This window comes from Planococcus citri, chromosome 5, assembly GCF_950023065.1.
Source record: "Planococcus citri chromosome 5, ihPlaCitr1.1, whole genome shotgun sequence".
Taxonomy (NCBI): Eukaryota; Metazoa; Arthropoda; class Insecta; order Hemiptera; family Pseudococcidae; genus Planococcus; species Planococcus citri.
Window position 1 is genome coordinate 20,190,247 of NC_088681.1, and position 20,726 is coordinate 20,210,972.

Genomic DNA, 20,726 nt, shown 5'->3' on the forward strand with positions numbered 1-20,726 from the left:
CAGTTTTTTTTCAAAAATACTGGTTGGATATTTCAAAAAGTTCTTATGATGTGCTCTAAAGAAAGGGGCGCCGCAGACAGAAATTTGCTGAAAATGGATGTACATATAAAATGAAAATGATTGTTCGATAGTTTCATCGATTGAAATTTTTCCAGCTTGAATAGCACATAATTAAATTAATTATTTTTCACACCCCCCCCTCCCCATTTTTTTGTCAGGATTTTTTTCTCAAATGTTCTGATTCAATTCAAAATTTTTCCATTTTTGACTAAAACTAGAAAAAATTAAAGACTATAGTTTCAAAGTTTGTTTTCAAGAAATTAAATTTGTGATTTCTGGCTAAACAGCACCTTTTTTTACAATTTTGGCTTAAAAGTAAGTTTTTGGCAATTTTGGCTAAAAGAGCGGGAGTTTTTTGCTATAACAAAAAACGTTCAAAAAAGACAAGATTTTTGACAATTTAGACAAAAAGCAGAATTTTGTGAGTTAGTTTATGACTGTACACTTTTTTTTTCATTTTAGCGAAAAAACATAATTTTTTAAAAATTTTTAACAAAAAAGTTGAATTTTTGCAATTTAGAGAAAATAATTTTTTTTGAATTTTTAAAAAAAGCACGACATGTTAACAATTTTGACCAAAAAACGAAATTTTGATAGCAACGCTCGCAAAATAATGATGTTCTGCAATTTTTTAGAATTTCGCCAGATAAATACATAATTGCAAAGGCAAAAAAAAAACTTAGCAATTTCAACAAAAAAACACAACCTTTTGGAAGTTTATAAAAAAACGGATTTTGCTACAATTATTATTCGCAAAAAAGCAACATTTCTTGCCCTTTCAACTTGGCATTTTTTTTTTAGAAATTTTGCCCAAAAATCGCAACTTTCTACAATTCCCCCCCCCCCCAAAACGTATTCTATTTCGCAATTTTGGCAACAAAAACAGGATTTTCTGCAATTTTTTTCTAAAAAAAATTTTCTGCCAATTTGTCAAAAAAGCACGATTTTTTTTTGAAATTTTGACATAAAAGTAGAATTTTTGCAGGAGCGTACTGGGAATTATTTTTCTAGTAACTAAGTTAGGTATTAAAGTTACTAAAAATAACTTTTGGTTGCTTTTTTAAAATTTTGGTTTCTTAAGGTGTTAGTTGAAAAAAAATTTTCAATAATTCAATTCTTTCAAATTTTTAGCAAAAGCGTCTTATTATTATTATTATTATTATTATTATTAAAAGTGTATCCTTTCTGCAAGACGCTCCTTTGCAAAAAATTTCAAATGTATCAAATTGCGCAAAAGTTTTGTCTTTTGTCAATATTTCCCAAAAAAATACGTTTTTAAACGAAAAGTTGCAAAAACGTCTCGCTTTTTGCCAAAAATTCACCAAAATTCTCGGTTTCAACAAAATTGCTCAAAAATTTTGCTTTTTTACCTAAATATACTAAAAAATCCCTTAAATTGTCAAGAAGTTTCGAAAGCTCCAACTTTTATGCAATTTGTTAAAGATCTTGCTTTTTCGACTAAAATTGCCAGAAATTCTCACTTTTTTGACAAAAATTTGAAAAAGGCATCATTTTTAGTCAAAAAGTCCTGCTTTCTACTAAAATTGTCAGAGTCTCATTCGATTCTCATTATTATTATATTTTACTTGGTATGTTCAGAATTGTTTTGTATTTTTTGTTTTTACATTTTTAATTGAAATATTCTGGTTTTTTGTGATTGGTTACTAAAGTTATTTATTTTGGAAAAAATTGAGTATGTGCCCAGGTCTTCCCATTTTAGCAACAACAGATTTGAAAAGCTGTATTTTTTGCTATTTTTGCCTAAGAAAGCACAACTTTCTGCAATTACTTACCCACCAAAACGTATTTTGTTATGCAATTTTGGTAAACAAAAAATAAACTGCATTTCCCCTCAATTTTCGCAAAAAATCAAAATGTGTTTTGCCATTGGCAAAAAAAATCACTTTTTTTAGAATTTCCCCAGACAAATAGGATAATGGTATTGCATTTAAACAAAAACACGATTTTTGCAGTTTCGGTAGCAAAATAATGTTTTGCTATAACTTTGATTTTAAAAAGTGAGGATGTTTGCAATTTTTGCTGAATCAGACATTTCTGGGGATTTCTCAAAAAAAGTAAAAAAATCTTCATCTCTAACTGTGATAATTTGTGTTATTTTTTTTATAATTTATGATCATTCTTAGAATTTTTTTAAAAATTTGTGTTGTCCTTTTTTTTTGAATGTGAAAATTAAAGGAAAATTGAAGTTATTGTCTCTCGCAGAAAAAGTGCAAGTTTATGTAGATTTTAAAAAAAAATTATTTTGTATTTAGAAGTCATTTGTAGACAGGGTTTATTTCACTTTCTTTGAGACTTTACAGCTATTTCACAACTTTTTTGTGGTATTTACAAAAAATTTTCATAATCCATTTCCCATACATGTATTTGAGACATTGTATCGCTCAAAATCTTTCCTATCTTATAATATCAATCATTTCAGAAACATTTTTTAAAATGAAAATTATAAATTTACTCAACGTGATTCTTAAGTAAGTACATGTAATGCTTACAAAACAATTCTGCCTTAGATTCATTAATATTTCGTCAACACCACATTACACGAAACCTTGTACTGGTTTAATATACATATCGTATTTAACAGAACAAATTACCGAAATGTTTGCTCCAAAAACGAGAGAAGAAATATGGAAATGCAGAACTATGTATATTATTAATTCATCGAGAGACGACGACTCTATATATCTACAAATGTCCGACTCGGACGGACGGACGCGATCGTGCACCGCCAAAAAAGTACATACAAGACGTGGTGAGCATCGAAGGGGCGTCGCGTAATTCACACATGCTTCTAAGCTGTCTTGTCCTGGTAGTAGTTGCTGTTGTTAATCATGTCGTATTATTTTAAACTAGTAGGCCATTTGTACGCCTCCTCAGCTCTGCGTATTTATGTTTGAATTAAAAATGTACTATTGCTAATTTTTTCTTCTCTTACTAGTTGGTTTTTTCCTTCCAGTATCTCTGTGAGCATCATATTATTGTGACAGTGCGACGCGTGCTGGTGCACTTGCTCGACAACGAACAACCTGTGTGGTATGCGGAATACGTCCGCATTTGGGATCGTGTATGTATGGTGTATTGGTGTACTCTGTTTGACTCTCTGTACCGTGTAGAGTGCAAAGAAAAGAAAACCGAGTAGAAAAATGAGTTATTTTTTTATCGCCGTTGTTTAACAACCGGTGTTCTAACGACACTCCGGCAACGGATGCGCTAAGGTGATTTAAAATCATACTGGTGAAATAATAACGCCACGTTGAGAAATTTATGAGCTCATAATAAAGTTCACGCAAGCAGCAAGCAGAATGATGGTAGGCAAGGCAAGTGCGCGCCTTGCTTGGTGTGAATCTCGATGTAATATTTTGGTTCCGTGCTGTATGTGCAAGGACTAAAGGAGAATGAAGTGAATGTGATGCTCTCAGAATCTTGGAGGGAGGAGGGGACGTTTGCTCTAGGGATTTAAAAGGGCTCATTCATCATTCTATAGTATAGAAGAGAGGGGCCAATCGTTTTCAAGATACGAAGGTTGAGAAAAATAAGAGAATTTGGTTGAAAATTGAGAATGTTTTCTTTAGTTGAGTTTTAGGAGGAGCAGGAGCAGGAGGAGGGGGGTACTAGTTGTTTAACCCATGAAAATGTTACATATGTATTTGACTCGAGGAATTCCCTTTCCAAAAAAAGGAATATGAAACTGGATGGCACTGACATGAGAATTTGTAAACCTGACAGTAATAAGAAATTCAAGGAGGATCCAAAAAAATGCATTAGACTAATTTTCAGGTACATACTAAAATTTGAAAATTTGATCAAATTTGGAACAGAATATTAAAAATTGAACGGGTAACGCTGGCTTTTGCTATAAAGTTGTCAAAATCTCGCTTTATGCCAAAAATTGCAATAAATGTGGCTTTTTGCCAGAAATTTCCGAAAAGTCTCGCCTTACCGCTAAAAAGTTGAAAAAAGTCTCGCTTTTCTGACTGAAATTGTGAAAAATAAATCATTATTTTTTCGCCAATAATTTATCAAAAAGTCCTGCTTTTCGCTTAAACTGTCAATAGTCTTGATTTTTGCCAAAAATTGACAAATTTTTTTTTTTCAAAAATTACCCAAAAACACCCAAAAGACTCGTTTTTTTTTTAAACCAAAAATTACCAAGGAAGTCCTGTTTTTTTGCAAGAACCGACGAAATCCTGCTTTTTGCCAAAATAAATTGTCAAAAAAATTCTCGTTTCAAAAAGTTTACAAAAATATTCATTTTAATTTTTGAAAAATTTGCAGAAATTTCCAAAACGGTCAACTTTTTTCTCAAAATTGTCCAAAAGTGTGTTTTTTCAACAAAAATTGCGAAAAAAAGTATCATTCAAGTCCGGCTTTTTACTGAAATTTTCAACGTCTTGCTTTTTGTCAAAATATTGACTAAAATACTCAATTTATAGCAAACTCGCCTTGAAAAATCTCACTTGTTTACAAAAATTACTCAAAAGGTCTGGTTTTTTTGCCAAAAATTTCTAGAAAATCTCGTTTTTTTTGTTGTTTTTTTTTTTTACTAGACAGTTGCAGAAATGTAGGGTAAGTTCGTCTTGCTTTTTGGACAAAAATTGTGAAAGAATAAATTCCATATAATTTTTTTTTTTCAACACCGCCAAATAGTCCTGATTTTTGCAGAGATTTTCAGTCTTGCCTTTTTTGCCGAAAATTGTCAAAAATTCTCGTTCTTTGTGCAAAAAATTCCAAACAGTTTTTTAATTGATAAAAATTTTCGTGCGTAGCAGAATTGCTAAAAAACGTATTTCTTTCCCTAAAATTGTCCACAATTCTAGTTTTTTTTTCCAAAATCTTGTATTTTGCCTCAAATTGACTAAAATACTTAATTTATAGCAAAATTGCATAGAAAATAATCTCATTCATTTTCAAAAATTACTCAAGCCGGCGCGGCGTCTCCTTTTTTTGCCTAAAAGTTGCAAAAATATCTCACATCTTGGATAAAAATTGTAAAGGAATAATTTACCTATAATTTTTTTTCAATATTGCCAAAATAGTCCTGATTTTTTCTGAGATTTTTAATCTTGATTCTTTTGCTTAAAATTGTCAAAAATTCTCGCTTTTTACCAAAATTGCTAAAAGCTATCTTTTTTTTGCAAAAAATGCCAGAAATTCTCACTTTTTTATAAATTGAAAAAAATTCTCGCGTTTAGCAAAATTGATAAAAAATTTCTTTTTTCTGCCAAAAATCGAAAATTCTAGTTTTTTTTGGCAGAAATTCGCTAAGGAGAACTTCCCTTTGTACGAGTAAAAGTTGCCAAATTGCTTTTTTACTAAAATGATCGAAAATTCTCTTTTTTTTCAGAAATGATTAAACTGTTTGCTTTCTAGCAAAATGGCTATTTTTTTTCTTGCTGGAAATCTCATAAAGTCTCACATTTTTCCGAATGTTGTCCAAAAATTTCGCTTTTTTGTCCCAAATTGACTAAAAGTATCATTTTTTGGACACCCTATACCTACCAAAACGTCTCTAAAGAGTTGCAAATTATGTACATACTCGTATTTCAAAAACCAGAACATTTCAATTTGAATGTTTTACTCTGCAGGTTTTGTGACTTTTTCTTTATTTTTAAAGTTCTTTTTGGTTATTAAAGTTGTTGTTGTTGTTGTTGTTGTTGTTTTGAAGAAATTGAGTTCAAGCCACACGTATCTTTCCCAAAAATCCATCGTTGTTAAATTCGAAACCAAATATCTCAAGTTATTCCTTCACGAGATTGATGAGCAATGCCTCGGGGATGTAGTATAGTTCGTCCCCTCCACCTCGCCCGCCTTTCCCTCAAATACTAATAAAATCAACCTCGCAGAACCTCTCTGCTTTCCTTGTAACATTGTAGCCAAAAACGGTGGTTAAAAAAATCAAATTACCAAAGGTATTAATTTAAAATGTATCCTAATGTGTAATTTATGACGTGTATCGAAATTAATCTTTCCCGATTTGAGATTACACCGGTTAGAGATTTTTGGCGGGATTAACTAGATTAGCCAGAATATGTAGAACGATACACATCAGCGACAGTATGATTACCTATAACTATCCATAATACGACCAAATAGCGATATGGGGGCGTGGGTAATAAGGTGTGAAAAATAGTTGCAAATATCAACACTCGCGGGACGGCTTAATTAATGCATGCGGTCTAAGCCGACGTATTCTAACTACGTTGTCTGGCTGCTGTTGGTTTGTAATTATACCCGGAGAATAGTTTATTAACGCGGCCGCAATGTATACTCGTATACGAGTTCCATAGGAGCATTTGCGGTATTAAATAGCGCAACAAGCCGTCCAACGACGACGAAAAGCTACTCGTACTCTTCATGTTCGTGGGCAATGTAGTAGTATGTTTTCGTTAGCGGCCAATTACTCGCGGCCGGTTGCAAATTTTTATCTCGAATTTAGGGTTGATGAACTCTACCACGATATATCGCGTATAGAGATGAAGAGAGAAGGAGAGAGTGAGAGAAGTCTCCATTTGAAAGCAATAGTAATAATATTCCGGTATGAGAGATAAGGCGCGTCCCGGCGCGGTGTCCGCGTCCGTTGGTTAATATAACTCTATGCTTAACGTTTGTAGTACGATGAGTACATCTCGTTTTTTAACAACTGGAGCAGAACGACGTACATTCACCTCTTTAATTTACCTATTTGCCCACTTCGAAGCGCGTAGATACGGACGAGAAACATACACACGTATAATAGTAGTAAGTCGTAAACGTATACGAAGTAGGAACCTCCTCATCATCGTGCATAAAGTTGATGGAAAATTCGTATACTCGTATATTTAGGTATACCTGAAAAGTGAACTCGATCAGATACACGATGTTGGGCAACAAACACGTGGTCATTCGCGTTATCGAGAAGAATTCATTTGTCATTAAATTGGCCTTTAATCGGTCGATTTAAACGTCTTTCGTCGTGCATTGTATTTAATCATATTTTCGCTACGACTTTCTCCACGTGAGCAGTGAGCACAAAGCATCCTCGTTTATAGACAACATGTTTTACGTGTGTACACATACGTATGTTTAACAAATGCAGCGTGAAAATACATATACTCGTATACATGCACGATGAACTTAATGTGTTAATACTCGAATAGAACAAAAAATCGGTTCACATTTTTAACTCTTTATTGTCGCAAAATATTACAAGCGTATAGAACGCCGAACGGTTTTACACTAACTGTGCCCGAGGCAGATGAAAAATAACTCGCCTATGGCGATTCGAATGCTGGGCCCTGGTTGGTCCAGCTGCTAGAGGACATTTTTCTCCGCTTATGGAGAAGTATGAGTCACTGACGGCGCAGCTGCGTCGTCGTCGTCGTGACCATTAACAATCCCGCCGCCGTCGACGTCGGTGTCTGTAGCGGCGTCGAAATTCGCTTCATCGACATCTACGAGAGGTATGAGTTTTACCACGGGGCGGCGGTATGTAGTTCCACCGCGAGTGAATACGTCGACCGAGCGCACAATGCCATCTGCGCCGGGGTAAACTTGGATGATGCGAGCCAGTGGCCAGGTAAGCGGGGTCGTTGTTTCCTTTAGAAGGACGATGTCGCCGACGTTGTATGAGCGTGTTGGGTTCGTCCACTTGACTCGTTTCTGAAGCGATTGCAGATATTCGGCAGACCAACGGTGCCAAAACGAATTACGAAGGTGCGTGAGTAAATCCCATCTCTGGGAAGGGCGAAGATCGGAATCGGTGATGTTGTCTGGTAAGGCGGTTAGTGGACGATAAACGAGGAAGTGACCTGGGGTTAGAACTTCCAGGTCCTGTGACGATGACGAAGTTGGCGTAATTGGGCAAGAATTCATAATCGCCTCAATTTGACATAGTACGGTGCTGAATTCTTCGACGTTCAGCGCCGTCTCACCAATGACTCTATACAGGTGAAACTTCATCACCCTTACTGCGGCTTCCCATAACCCACCCATGTGGGGGGCTGCTGGGGGGTTAAAGGTCCAGTTGATGCGCAGGTCACTGACGTACGAATGTATCTGTGGTTCCTTGGCAAGCCTTTGGAATTCCTCGTGGAGTTTGTTGGCAGCTCCAACGAAGTTAGTTCCGTTGTCAGAATAGATATTAGTGGGAATTCCACGACGAGAAACGAAACGCTGCAGCGCAGCTAAGAACGCCTTTGTGGACAGGTCGGATACGCTTTCCAGGTGCACTGCGCGAGTGCAAAAACACACAAAAACTGCCACGTAGGTCTTCAACTCTGTTTGGGAACGGGTGCGTATATCCGAACGACGTTTGAACGGACCCGCATAGTCGATACCAACGTGACTGAAGGGTGCTGAAGGACGAACTCGTGCTGAAGGAAGGTCGGACATGATTGGGGTACGTTGAGCATTTTGACGAAATCTGGCGCATCGAGCGCAAGTACGAATACATTTTTGTATACGAGGCAGAAGAGGGCCAACAATCCAGAAATGACGGCGTAGTTGAGTCTCAATGAATTGAGTGCCAGCATGAAAAAATCGATGGTGGCAATTTCGGATCAGTAGTAGCGTAAGACGATGAGAAGCAGGTAAGATGACTGGATGTTGGCGCTCGTAGGGTAGGTCGGCACGTGAGATCCGACCTCCGACTCGAAGTAACTCGTGTTCTAGGAACGGTGAAAGCGATTTCAGTTGACTTTTTCGTGGTAACGGTTGGTTAGCTACAAGTTGAGCTAATTCCTTCGCGTAGGTATCTCGTTGAGCGGCGCGCAACAATTCCAACTCCGCTCGGGTCAATTCCTTTGCTGTAAAATGACCAGACTGAGGGGTTGTTTTACGGACTCGTGTCAGTAGGAAATCTCTAACTCGGAGCATTGATGCGATAATACTTCGAGCACGTACGTATTCGGAACAATGAGTGATTACTCGACTAACGAAGTCTGGTTGCTCAGTCTGGACGGTGTCGACTGCAACAACTACATTAACGGATACACGTGCATCGCTTAATGCACGTTCATCGAACAGAGGAGAGGTAATTGAAGAACCTTCAACGTTTTGAAGGAATTCTGGACCATATTGCCAGAGTTCTGGTCGCTGGAGAAAGGTGGCGAATGAATCACTGCGAGTAGCCAAATCAGCAGGATTTTGATCCCCTGGTACGTGTCGCCACTGGGCTGGCGGAATCAAATCGGTAATACGTTGTACACGATTTGCCACAAATGGTTTCCAGTGGCCGGCTGGCTTGGCGAGGTACGATATGACAATTGACGAGTCAGTATAAACGAAACACTTCGAGATTGGGTAGTTCAATTCTGTTGTTACTCCCTTCAAAAGCTGCACCAGTAGGTCGGCGGCGCAGAGTTCTAGTTGAGGGATAGTCCGAGGTGATGTCTTTGGCGCAAGACGAGTTTTTGAGACCAATAAACGTGTCACAGTCTTCCCATCATAGGTACCTTTAATGTAGATACAGGCTGCGTATGCCTGTCGACTAGCGTCTCCAAAACCGTGCAATTCGAAATGTCCCTGTTTGTAGTCACCGGTTCCGAGGTACCGCTCAAACTCGATCGCCGCCGCCGATGCAGCATCCTTTAAGAAGCCCTCGAAACGAATTTGAAATTCTGGCTCCACCGCATCATCCCATTGGATCTGCTCGGACCATAATTCCTGTATGAGGAGTTTTCCTCCTACGGTGAGAGGCGCAAGTAGGCCAATCGGATCGAAAATACGCGAGATGCACGAAAGTGCACTACAACGAGTCAATGTATCACCAGTCCAGGCGAGAGTAGCGAGGGAGGGAAAACTGAATGTATCTCGATTTGTATTCCATGCCACACCTAATGTACGGCCGCAATGTAGGTTAAGTGAAGTACTAGACGAACGGTCAGTTGGGTTGAGTAGCGTAGGTTCATTCAATAGCCATTTCGACGCAGAAAATTTCATTCCCGCGGTTTGAACCAACTCGATAAGTTCAGTACGCAGCCTTTGCGCTTCTTCCTTGGTGTCAGCTCCGGAGAGACAATCGTCCATGTAAGTGTTGTCGAGCAGTGCAGCAGACGCAAGAGGAAATTCACTTGCACCATCTTCTGCAATTCGGTTGAGAGTACGGGTGGCCTCAAATGGCGCAGAACTGGTACCATATGTAATGGTATTTAACTCGTAGTCGATAATTTCACCATCAACGAAAAATACGATTCGTTGGAATTTTCGGTCCTTCACAGCGCAGAGTATTTGACGGTACATCATCTCGATGTCTCCTACAAGGGCGTAACGATGCATACGAAAACGTAGTAAAATAATCTCAAGTTTTGGTTGGACAGTAGGTCCGATGAATAAGCAGTCGTTCAGTGAAACGCCGTTGCTGGATTTCATCGATGCGTCGAAAACTACGCGTATCTTGCCGTTATGATACACGGCATGGTGAGGAATGTAGTATGTTTCTTCACCAGGTGCGGGGGGAGCACATTTGCTCATGTGACCCAAAGCTTCATACTCGCGCATGAATTCGTTGTACTTGTCATCGATTCTAGCACGTTTTAGTCGAGCGATAGCGAGATGACGAGACTCACCCAACGCGACTCCAGGACGTCGAGGTAAGTCCAACACGAAACGACCGGTCTCATCACGCTGATGAGTTTTCACGAAAATTTCCTCACAGGCGACCTCGTCGGCCGTGAGTTGTTCCTTTGGGTGCACGACGTCATCTAGACCCAAAAATGAAGAGATAGCTCGAAGTTCGTTACTAGCGACAGTTACCTTGAGACAACGTAGATTGGTACTGTTTGACGAGGCAGAGTAGGGTCCGGTGGCTAACCACCCAAGGCGAGAAGCGAGAAGTGTTGGTAGTGAAGGTTTTTTCACCATTTCTGGTAAAACGATGTCGTACAGGTAATCTGCGCCAATCAACATATCAATCGATCGCGACACGTTGAAGCTGGGATTCGCCAGATTGTACTGCTGAGTAAACGACCAAGATGACGGTATTTCGAAGCTGGTGGCGGGGAGGGGGTCAGTAACGTGGTTGACCACAGTCGCATGTAACATTCTTGAAAAACTTCCATCCCGCGCAGCAATACGAATCGAGGTAGTAGCCACCGCCGCCGATAGGTGACCACCGAGTCCAGAAATCGCAGTAGTCGAGTGCGATAATTTCAAGTTCAAGGTACGAGCTAATTCGGAAGTAATCAACGTAACATGAGACGCACCGTCAAGTAAGGCATGTATTTCACATACCTGCTCATTGGATGACGCATGAACGAGAGCGGTGCTGAGTAGCACATCACGTGCTCGGTTTGCTACAGCAGTGACGATAGATGCGGCTGTCGTTGTAGTAGTTGTGGTGGAGGTTACAGGTGCTGTAGTTGTAGTCTGAGGGGGAGGGGGCGGTGTCCCTTGTACCGAATTCGTGGTCCGTGGCGGATGAAGTAGAGTATGATGTAATCGGCTACACTCCTTACATCGAATCGATTTACAGTCTTTCGCCCAATGCGAATTTGAAAAACAGTTGACGCAGAGTTTTGCATCACGAACCTTCTGATAACGATCAACTATGCCAAGCGACTTGAATACGTCGCACATGTAAAGTGGATGCGCTTTATCGCAGCACAAGCAGGGGTGTGGGGTGGGCGGCGCAGTACCAGCAGCCGCGGCACCAGTAGACGAACGAGGACTCACAGTCGAAGTTGTGATGAGAGAGGCTGTGCGGTTACGGGGGGGTTTTGTCGTCGACGTGCTATCGGTCTTGTTGCCGGCAAATACAGATGAAATGACGCGTAATCGTTTCTCCAAGAAGTCAGTAAATTCTGAGAAGGTGTCGGCATCTTTCTCAGCTGCTTGCTCGTCATCTTCTTCATCTCCGTCTACTTCTGCCTCCCCACGAATGGTCTCCCACATTTCTCTAGTCTTTCGATCGAGTTTCGAACTGATAAGTTGTACCAGTAATTCATTGGAAAAACTGTCCCTCTTTAGGTCCAAATTTTCCAATGCGCGAATGTTAGATGTCGTAACATCAATCAGTTTACGGAGGGAGGAGGCGTCGTTCTCGTTAGTAAGGGGGAGCTGGAATAACTTGCCGAGGTGTAGTCGTAAATTTAAGCGTTTATTTTCATACCTACGCTTCAGTTTACGAAGAGCGAACTGGTAATTAGTCTCGAGTAGTGGTATATGGCTAATACGGTCGGATGCTGGCTGTTTAATACATCCAGTCAAGTATTCAAAGCGCTCAAGGTCGGAAATACTAGGGTGACGAAGCGCGGTCGTAAACCGCTGGAAGAAACTCGGCCACTCTTCTGGTTTATTACCATCAAACGTAGGTAACTCTCGTTTCGGTAGACGTTGCTTTGTTCGATTTTATGGCTTTTACAACTGCCATACTGAGAGCCAGCCTCGGACTGCTCTTCGTTGTTGATTTCTAATCGATCTAGTTCAGCCTCCAGTCGGGAGACAACTTCAAAGTATAAATTTTCGGTGCTTACCGCAACTTGCTCTGTGTCCGCTCCCTCGGACTCATCCTCAACCAGCAGTTCGTTGGTCAAAGCAGTGAACTCCATGTACTTATCTTCCAAACCTTTGATACGTCGTTTGAGCTCCCTAGGCCGCTTGTCCGTCGTTGTGTCTCCCAGCCAGTCCCTATTAATCTCGAACATCCTAATAATATTGTCGCGCAAACGCCGAGTCGCTTCCGGCGTACGTTTTGGCGGTGCCATTACGAAAAGTCACGAAGATACGAAGATACGAACACGAAAACTCGCGAAAACAAACACGAAAGTCGCCAAAACGAACTCGAAAGTCGCGATCGCGAACTCGAAAAGTCACTCACAGTGTGAGAAAACGAAGAAACGAACGCGTAAAGTCACTCACAGTGTGAGAAAACGGAAAAAACGAAACGAAAATCGCGAAAACGCGATCAAATCACGTCGTCGGTCACCAAAATGTTAATACTCGAATAGAACAAAAAATCGGTTCACATTTTTAACTCTTTATTGTCGCAAAATATTACAAGCGTATAGAACGCCGAACGGTTTTACACTAACTGTGCCCGAGGCAGATGAAAAATAACTCGCCTATGGCGATTCGAATGCTGGGCCCTGGTTGGTCCAGCTGCTAGAGGACATTTTTCTCCGCTTATGGAGAAGTATGAGTCACTGACGGCGCAGCTGCGTCGTCGTCGTCGTGACCATTAACATAATGGCTATTTAGCAGTTTGCTAAAATACCTTACGAGTAATTCGAGCGATCAACGATGAAGCGAAACTTTTACAAAGGTACGAAATACTCTGTTGACAGCGTGGTACTTAGACTTACTCGTATCAGTAATTAGATTTGTAGACGAAAAGCTTCTCTGTTTATGTCTGACTTGCTGGAATGATAATTAATTAAATTAGAACGTTATGTCAAAGTTGAGCGAAATGTTCTTTGGTGGAAGAAAATGGGAAAGTTTGGGGTTTTTAACTTTTGTGGTAAAGAACTACTTCAAAATTTATGCACCTTGCGATAGCTTCGCTCCATCGATTGTGTGAGATTATGCTGAATTTTATTTTCTACGAATACGTACTTGATTAATATGAGAAAATCATTCCGAAGTAAACAAAAATATGCTATACCTTTTTTTTTTGTTGAAGTGACGGAAAAATGAAAACATCCGAGACAGATTTTTGAAATACGAGTATTCCTTTTCATCAAGAATAATGATTGAAAAATTCACAAATTTGAACAATGTGTCATTGTGAATTTCTTTAGTGACCAGCAATTTACCGTAATTACACGTATTTTGCCATAATCACCTGATCTGTTATTTTCCAAAATTACCCGTAATTTTTCAAAACTATTTGTATTTTACCACAATTACTCGTGATTTACCAAAATTACTCGTATTTCACCAAAATACTCGTAATTTACCAAAATAACTTGTAATTTACCAAATTGCACTTACACTGAATTTATTAATATTACATACAATTCACCAAAATTACCTAATTTACCGAAATTACCCGTAATTTACCGAAATTACCCGTAATTTACCAAAATTACCCGTAATTTACCAAAATAACTCTTGAATTATTCTGAATACTTTTGAAGTTTTGATTTACCACAATTACGAGTAATTTACCCAGATTACCCAACAAGAGAAGTATCCCAATCTGTACAAAGAATTTTTCAACCCGGACAAAGGGCATCAAAAGAGAACGCCAAAATACTTCCACAGCGAAAATTTCAGGTGCTAAAATTTCATTTGGTGAATTTAAAAAATTTAAATTTGGCCCATTTCTCATGAAAAAAATAAAAATACAAAATTTGATCAAATTGACGTACTAGTACTTGAAAGGCTGACCATGAGATTTGGTTTGTACTTTTTTTGAACCTTTTGAGTCGATTGGTGATGATGGTTTCGAACTGGTCGTGGTCTGAAGCCTCCAGCAGGTTTTCAGACTCTTCATTTTTCGAAAAAATGCTGCGAGTAGAGTAAAAATGAAATTCAGATGAAAAATTCCTCGAAATCTACTGACGCTCTGTAGACTTGAAAACCGTTCAAAATCATCATCATTCAACTCGGAAAGTGGAAGATAGGGTACACTCTAATTCCCCCCCCCCCTCCGTCCAAAAAAAAATGATAGCTAATTGCTGGAAACAATTTTGAATTTGAACCGACAAAAAAAGATTTTGAAAATATGTGCCTAAATCGATCGAAAGGGTCACAAAGATGGTAATTCCAAATTTTTAGATGCTGAATTAAGTTTTCATTCTACTTTTTAAAACGTTTTTTTTTCAAAACTGGAGAATTCAAAAATCCACTGAGGGCTACACAACGATTCAAAACCGTCACTAATCGACTCAGGTGTTTGAAGAAAGGATGCAAACTTAGTTTCAGCTCTTTTGCCAATTTGATCAATTTTTTGTTTTTGTAAGAAATTGACCAACTTTGAATTTTAAAGAAATAATCAAATAATCGAATAATTTTTTTGGTGGAATATGCTGGGGTTCTCTTATTTCGATTCCCCTTTGTAAGGTTCAAAAAATTGACTCACCATAATTGTGATCAATGATCATTGATCATTACGCGTAATTTATCACAATTGTAGGCAATTTTCCACAATTACCCTTAATTTACCGAAATTTCCAGTAATTTACCGTTATTACCGGTAATTGACGTGATTTATTGGTAATTTGCGATAATCACTTATCATCTGCGAGTTGATGACAATTTAATTTTCTGTAACGTATCATATGTTCCTTGAAAACAAACAGTTATTACTGTAATTAACCCATAATACCCATAATCAACTGTAAAATACTGTTATTATCGGTAATTGACGTAATTTATCGATAATTCGTGGTAATTATCCGTAATTCTCGTCCTACTGATGATCTGAAATTCTGTAAAATTTAGTAATCGCTGGTAAATGATGAAAAATCACTTATGAAGTAAACTTACCCTTGGCATGAGCGCGGTAATTACGGTATTTCGTGGTTATGTCGGGTAATTTCGTAAAATGCGTGGTAATTTTACTCGTAAAGTTGATGAATTCAGGTTTCGTTGTTTATTTTTGATAAAAACAATCATATTACTTTCAATTTAGCTGTAATTTCTCCAAATATACGACTCAACGTGATACTAATGTTGAATTTTTGTTTGTTCGCAGGTATGCACGAAAACGCACGATGTTCATTATTATAGAAAAACAACGAATTTTTTCGCCAATATGTGATCCTCATTTTCGTGAGTATACCTATAGATTTCATTATGAAAACACTCGCGAGTCATATGTGTATGGGAAAACTCGTGATCGTAATTGAAAATTCGATACGTACGTGTACGCGGTATTTTCGCAGCATGTACGAGTAATACACGTTTTTGGCTGTATATTTTCGACGATGAGAACGATGCTCGCTCAAGTTCGACGACATATGCTATAGTATTGCTACGACATCAGCTACGTTTACTCAAATGTCAGCGAGAATATTGCGGATTTTCTCGAACAAATTTCCCGTTGTTGTTTGGCTCGTTTAAATATCAAATAGCGCATTAGAGTCGTCCTCCCGCGTCGTCGTCGTCGTCTAGATGCAAGTTATTCGAGCAGACAGTCATACGTACGTTACGTACGTATAGTACAATGACTAGCATGTGATTTAGTACACGCTAATGCCATAGTTGCGAGCAGATAAAATGGCAAAGAAAGGAGAAAAGAACAGACACGTCTTCTGCGATGCTGTTAAAGGCGATAGACTTTCGTACGAGTAAGGACGAGGCTGGGGTGGGTGTTAAATTTTGAAAAATTGAACGAGGCGCGACGTACTTTAACCCTTGTTGTAGACGGTTCGAACGATATAGAAAACGTGATCGGGGAGAGAAAATTTTTTCACGAGAAAATATTTACGATGGGCCGCGGCCCGAAACGAAACACGACAACGAAACAGGCGCTTTGCCAAATGCTACAAAACACGGCGAGGCATGCAAGGGGCAATGACGGTGGCGCGTCGTATCGACGATGCCTGCTTCGCGTCCATCACCGTGTACCCCTTCGTATAGAATATTTTGAGTAAATACGACGCAATCGTATTCCTCTACAGCAGCAATTTTTAACATACCACTATATTTTGCCCAACCATAAAGGGATTACGGCTGGCCAAACTGTGGGGGTGTGTTGAGCCCAAGCTGGGGGCGAACCGACCAGTGTGAGGGGGGTTTTAGATCGCGTGCTGTTGACGTGTCAGGGCAGCGTGCAGCGAGGTGCTAAAAAGCCTCGACGGGTAACTTTTTCCCCATACGTGTGTATGAATTTGATCACGTAATACCGCATATTATTTGTTTGCTCATGAGTATACGACCATGTGTCTGTAGAGACTCGATTCTGAAATAGATTTTTGCGCAATGTTTGGCGTTAATATACGTATATTTTGGTTGGTATTAGCGAAATAATCTTTTTGTTTTGAAACAACACGTATGGCAGACTGTAAACACAAAAGCAATGAGCTTTTGAAAAGCCCAATCCCATTATCGTTTTTGTACCTGAAATATCGCCTATGTTACATACTCGTAGGTAGAGGTACGTATATATACAAATCATCGTGAGAAGTTAATCTGTTCCTTTCGTTCGAATAGTTTCATCCATTCGGATTTTTTCCTTATCAGATAAGTTGAAAAAGGGGGAGCTTTTGCGATCGCTGCAAGAAAGAAAAGTTCAGCGTGGAGTTTTTTTTTTGCCATTGTTAATGGGCCGATCGAGATAGTGAGTGTGTATGGAGTTGTGAAGAATATCTACATTGTATAAGCAATACGTATAAGTGTACGAAGTTGAAGACGAAATAAATTCCTAGTTGCTTAGCGACGACGACGATGCATTTGGCAGAATTTAGTACTCGTCGCATTCATCGTTTTAACCGTGTGCTAATTAATGGAAAGAATTATTAACCTTTTGGGGTTACTTTTTGAACCAACGCTGCGGTAGTGCTAATGGAAATGTAGGCGGATTTTAAACAGTTTTTGCAAGAGGTGAAAAGAAGGCAAAAAAATTGGTGTGAAATTGAACCCTTGCCTAGCCGTTGTTTGTTTGAAGGGGGGGGGGGGGTTCTGTCTTGAGATTTTTTGGACGTGTACCGTTGGGAAGAAGTCATACTTATTTGACATTTTTTATAATAATTGATGGAGCTTTGCTGTTTTAATTTAACAAATCTTTAGGGAGTAAAAATATTGAAGCTTTTTGCACATACCTACCCTATACTGGTATTTTTCAAGAATGAATAAAGAAGCTTTTCTGACAGTTTCAAAACTTGAAATTTGCAGTCGTTAAAATGCTGACCAACATATGCCTGGGCGATCACCGGAATTTTTCATTTTTTTTTCAAAACTTGGGAGAAAATTGCGAAATTTAGAGAGTTTGTGTCTTAAAAGCGAGTTGAAATTTGAAATCAGCACTTCTTAAAACCATACATTAACAGGTCATAAGGTCATTCGAATTTTTCGTTTTTTTTGGAGGGGGGCTTATTACCTTAGGCTGTTATTGAAAAGAGATGAATTGAAATTAGAAATCAGCCATTTTGAAAAATTCAGCAAGCAGTTATCCACACGAATTTTTTTCATTTTTTTCGGGTCAGAAAAGTGAGTTGAAATTTGAAATAAAATGCACTTCTAAATCTAAAACCCAAACAAACCATAGTCACTCGAATTTTCCAATTTTTTTAAAATCATGAGGCTTAGTAGGCTGAAATTAAAATTCGAAATCAGCACTTCTGAAAATTTACCAAGCCGTCGATTACACGAATTTTTCATAGATACCTACCTAATTTTGAGGTCTAGAAAGCTCGGATAAAAAAAGTAAGTTGCAACAAATTGACCTGAAAGGTTGAAATTTGGTACGTACTCTTATTTTTGACCCACTGAATTGATTGGAAGCGGTTTCGAACCGTTTTGAACAGTTCTGGAGCCTCCAGCAGATTTTTCCTCCAAATTTTACCAAATGAAGTGAATTTCACTATCCTGAAAAACTGCAAAAAATCTGGCTAAATTCCCTTAGAGAACGGAAATTCTCAAAATGCTGCTGGAGGCTCCAAAACAGCTTCAGTCGACTCGAGTTATTAAAATTGGGGTATAAACTGAATATCAGCTTTCTGCGATGAAACGGTGGAGGAATATGAAATTTTTCAACCTTTCAATTACAAAATCGCTGGACAAAAAGAAGGTTTCGAATCGATGGACACCAATTTTGGATGGAAAAGTGGAATTTCGAAAATGTCACTGGAGGCTCCAGAATGCCTCGAACTCTTTTCCAGTTAACTCAGGATGTTGAGATTAGGATACAGAGCGAGTTTAGAGCTTTTCAATTTTATTTTTAGTTAAATTTGGTGGAAATTTCAACTTTCTATAATTTGCTGGAGGCTCCAGAAGACCCCAAAACGATTTGAAACTGTCTCCAATCAATTCGCTGGATCGAATATAGGTATATATCGAATTTCAGCTTTCAAGGTTCATTCAGTGAAATTTTGATTTTCCTCCCTTTTTAGCCATTTCATTATCAAAAATTCACCAAAAATCGAAAATTGGACTTTAGCTCCTGGAATTTTGACTGGTGATATATTCTTGCATGCTCTTTTAATCTGGCTTTGTCCGGTTCAAAAAGGGTTCTTTTTTGCAGTAGACGATTACTAAGGGGGTTCTGCGCCAGGAGCAAAAGAGCAGCATTTTAACTCCTGGCGCAGAACTCTCATGATACCTCACATGAACAAATTTGGGTGATTCAAATCCAATCTAAATCAACAAGTGGGGCGCAACCTTCATTTAACGACTATGTGGTGGCTCCCTTCGAACATTTTTTACTTCCAGGGTATTTTTTTTTTTTTAAATTTGCGCTCAAAAATATGGTTTTTCTTACTCATGTCGAAAATAGCTCTCAAAATACGTTGGTAGGGTACTTGGAGTGAGTATGACTTTGACAAATTATTCTCTTAGCTACCCAATCGTACATTTTTACGTTTCAAGTTTTTTTTTCAGATATGGACATGTTTTTTGCGCGGGAGGGGGGGGGCTATTTCATAAAATTATGCTTGACTTTTAAAAAAAATGTTGATTACAGCATTTTTTTTATTTTGATAGATTCCTGACATTGAATCAAATTTTCAAAGACTTTGAAAGAAAGGAACAGTTTCTGACATTTGTGATGTTATCAGGTTTCAAAATGTTCTCTCTGACTTTTATAAACTTGGAAAAAATTTCCAAGAATTTTTGACATTACATACTTGTGTCCAAAATATCAAAAACGTTGAAAAAAGTGGCCAATTTCTGAAATTTCTATTACGATCAAATCTGACTTGTAACAAATTGGCAAAAGTATGTCGAAAGTGCCCCTCAAAACGTGTGGGAAGTAAAAATATTGGTAATATCCTGAATGGGGGATTCCTCGAGTTATAGCTGCCCAAATCACACATTTTGAAATTCTGAGTTTTTTTTTTTTTTTTTTTTTAATCAATTGACCTCAAAATACATTTTTTCACTTTGTGTCGTCGAAAATGAAACTCAAGTCTGATGGAATATGACTTTGAATAGTAGGTTCCTAGAGTTGAAGCTTCCCAATCGTATACTTACATTCCAAAATTTTCGGACCATTTTTTTTGTTGAAAAAACACGAGTCTAGAAAATTAATTTCTGTTCTTTCAAATAGTCAACTCTCAACCTCCGATGTTTTCTACTTTCAATGTTTTTTTCGGTCCTTGGCCTCATTAAAACCTCTCTCGACTTTTCGAGAATCAACTCGAATTTTGCAATACGTAACACCCGATGACTAGCAAAGAGAAACATTCGAGGAAAATAATCTTTCTTAAACATTACGACAAAATCTTTTGACAAAAAAAAAGTCAAATACCGACGGAATTATACGTCGAAATACCTTTCGTTTGAGAAAATACGTACTTTTACGGATTGAAAAGAAAAATAATACCGCGTAAAAAGGAAATTAGAAATTATTGCGAGATAAATTAAAATTTTCGCTGAAAATATTTTATTAAAAGATGAAAAAAAAGGAGCACGCCAAAGAAGCGACGACGACGACAATATTCGGCGTAATACAAAATACGACGTACTAAAATTCACCGTCGAAAAACACACACCAGAGAAGGGAAAAAATTCCTCGAATTTATTTTTCTTTCAATTTATCCAAAATGGAAAACGAAATCAGCTACTACGTG

The 20,726-nt window shown here is 38.3% G+C and overlaps 2 protein-coding genes across 7 annotated transcripts in view; one reads left to right on the forward strand and one right to left on the reverse strand.

Annotated features, from left to right (window-relative positions):
• Mical (Molecule interacting with CasL) overlaps positions 1–20,726 on the forward strand; it is a 146,300-nt gene that overhangs the window by 12,318 nt on the left and 113,256 nt on the right. The gene's annotated exons all lie outside the window — the stretch shown is intronic.
• Positions 7,228–13,234, reverse strand: LOC135847089 (uncharacterized). Its single transcript, XM_065366495.1, has one exon. It carries the CDS (start codon positions 11,944–11,946, stop codon positions 7,390–7,392), a length of 4,557 nt encoding a protein of 1,518 aa, XP_065222567.1. The 5' UTR covers positions 11,947–13,234; the 3' UTR covers positions 7,228–7,389.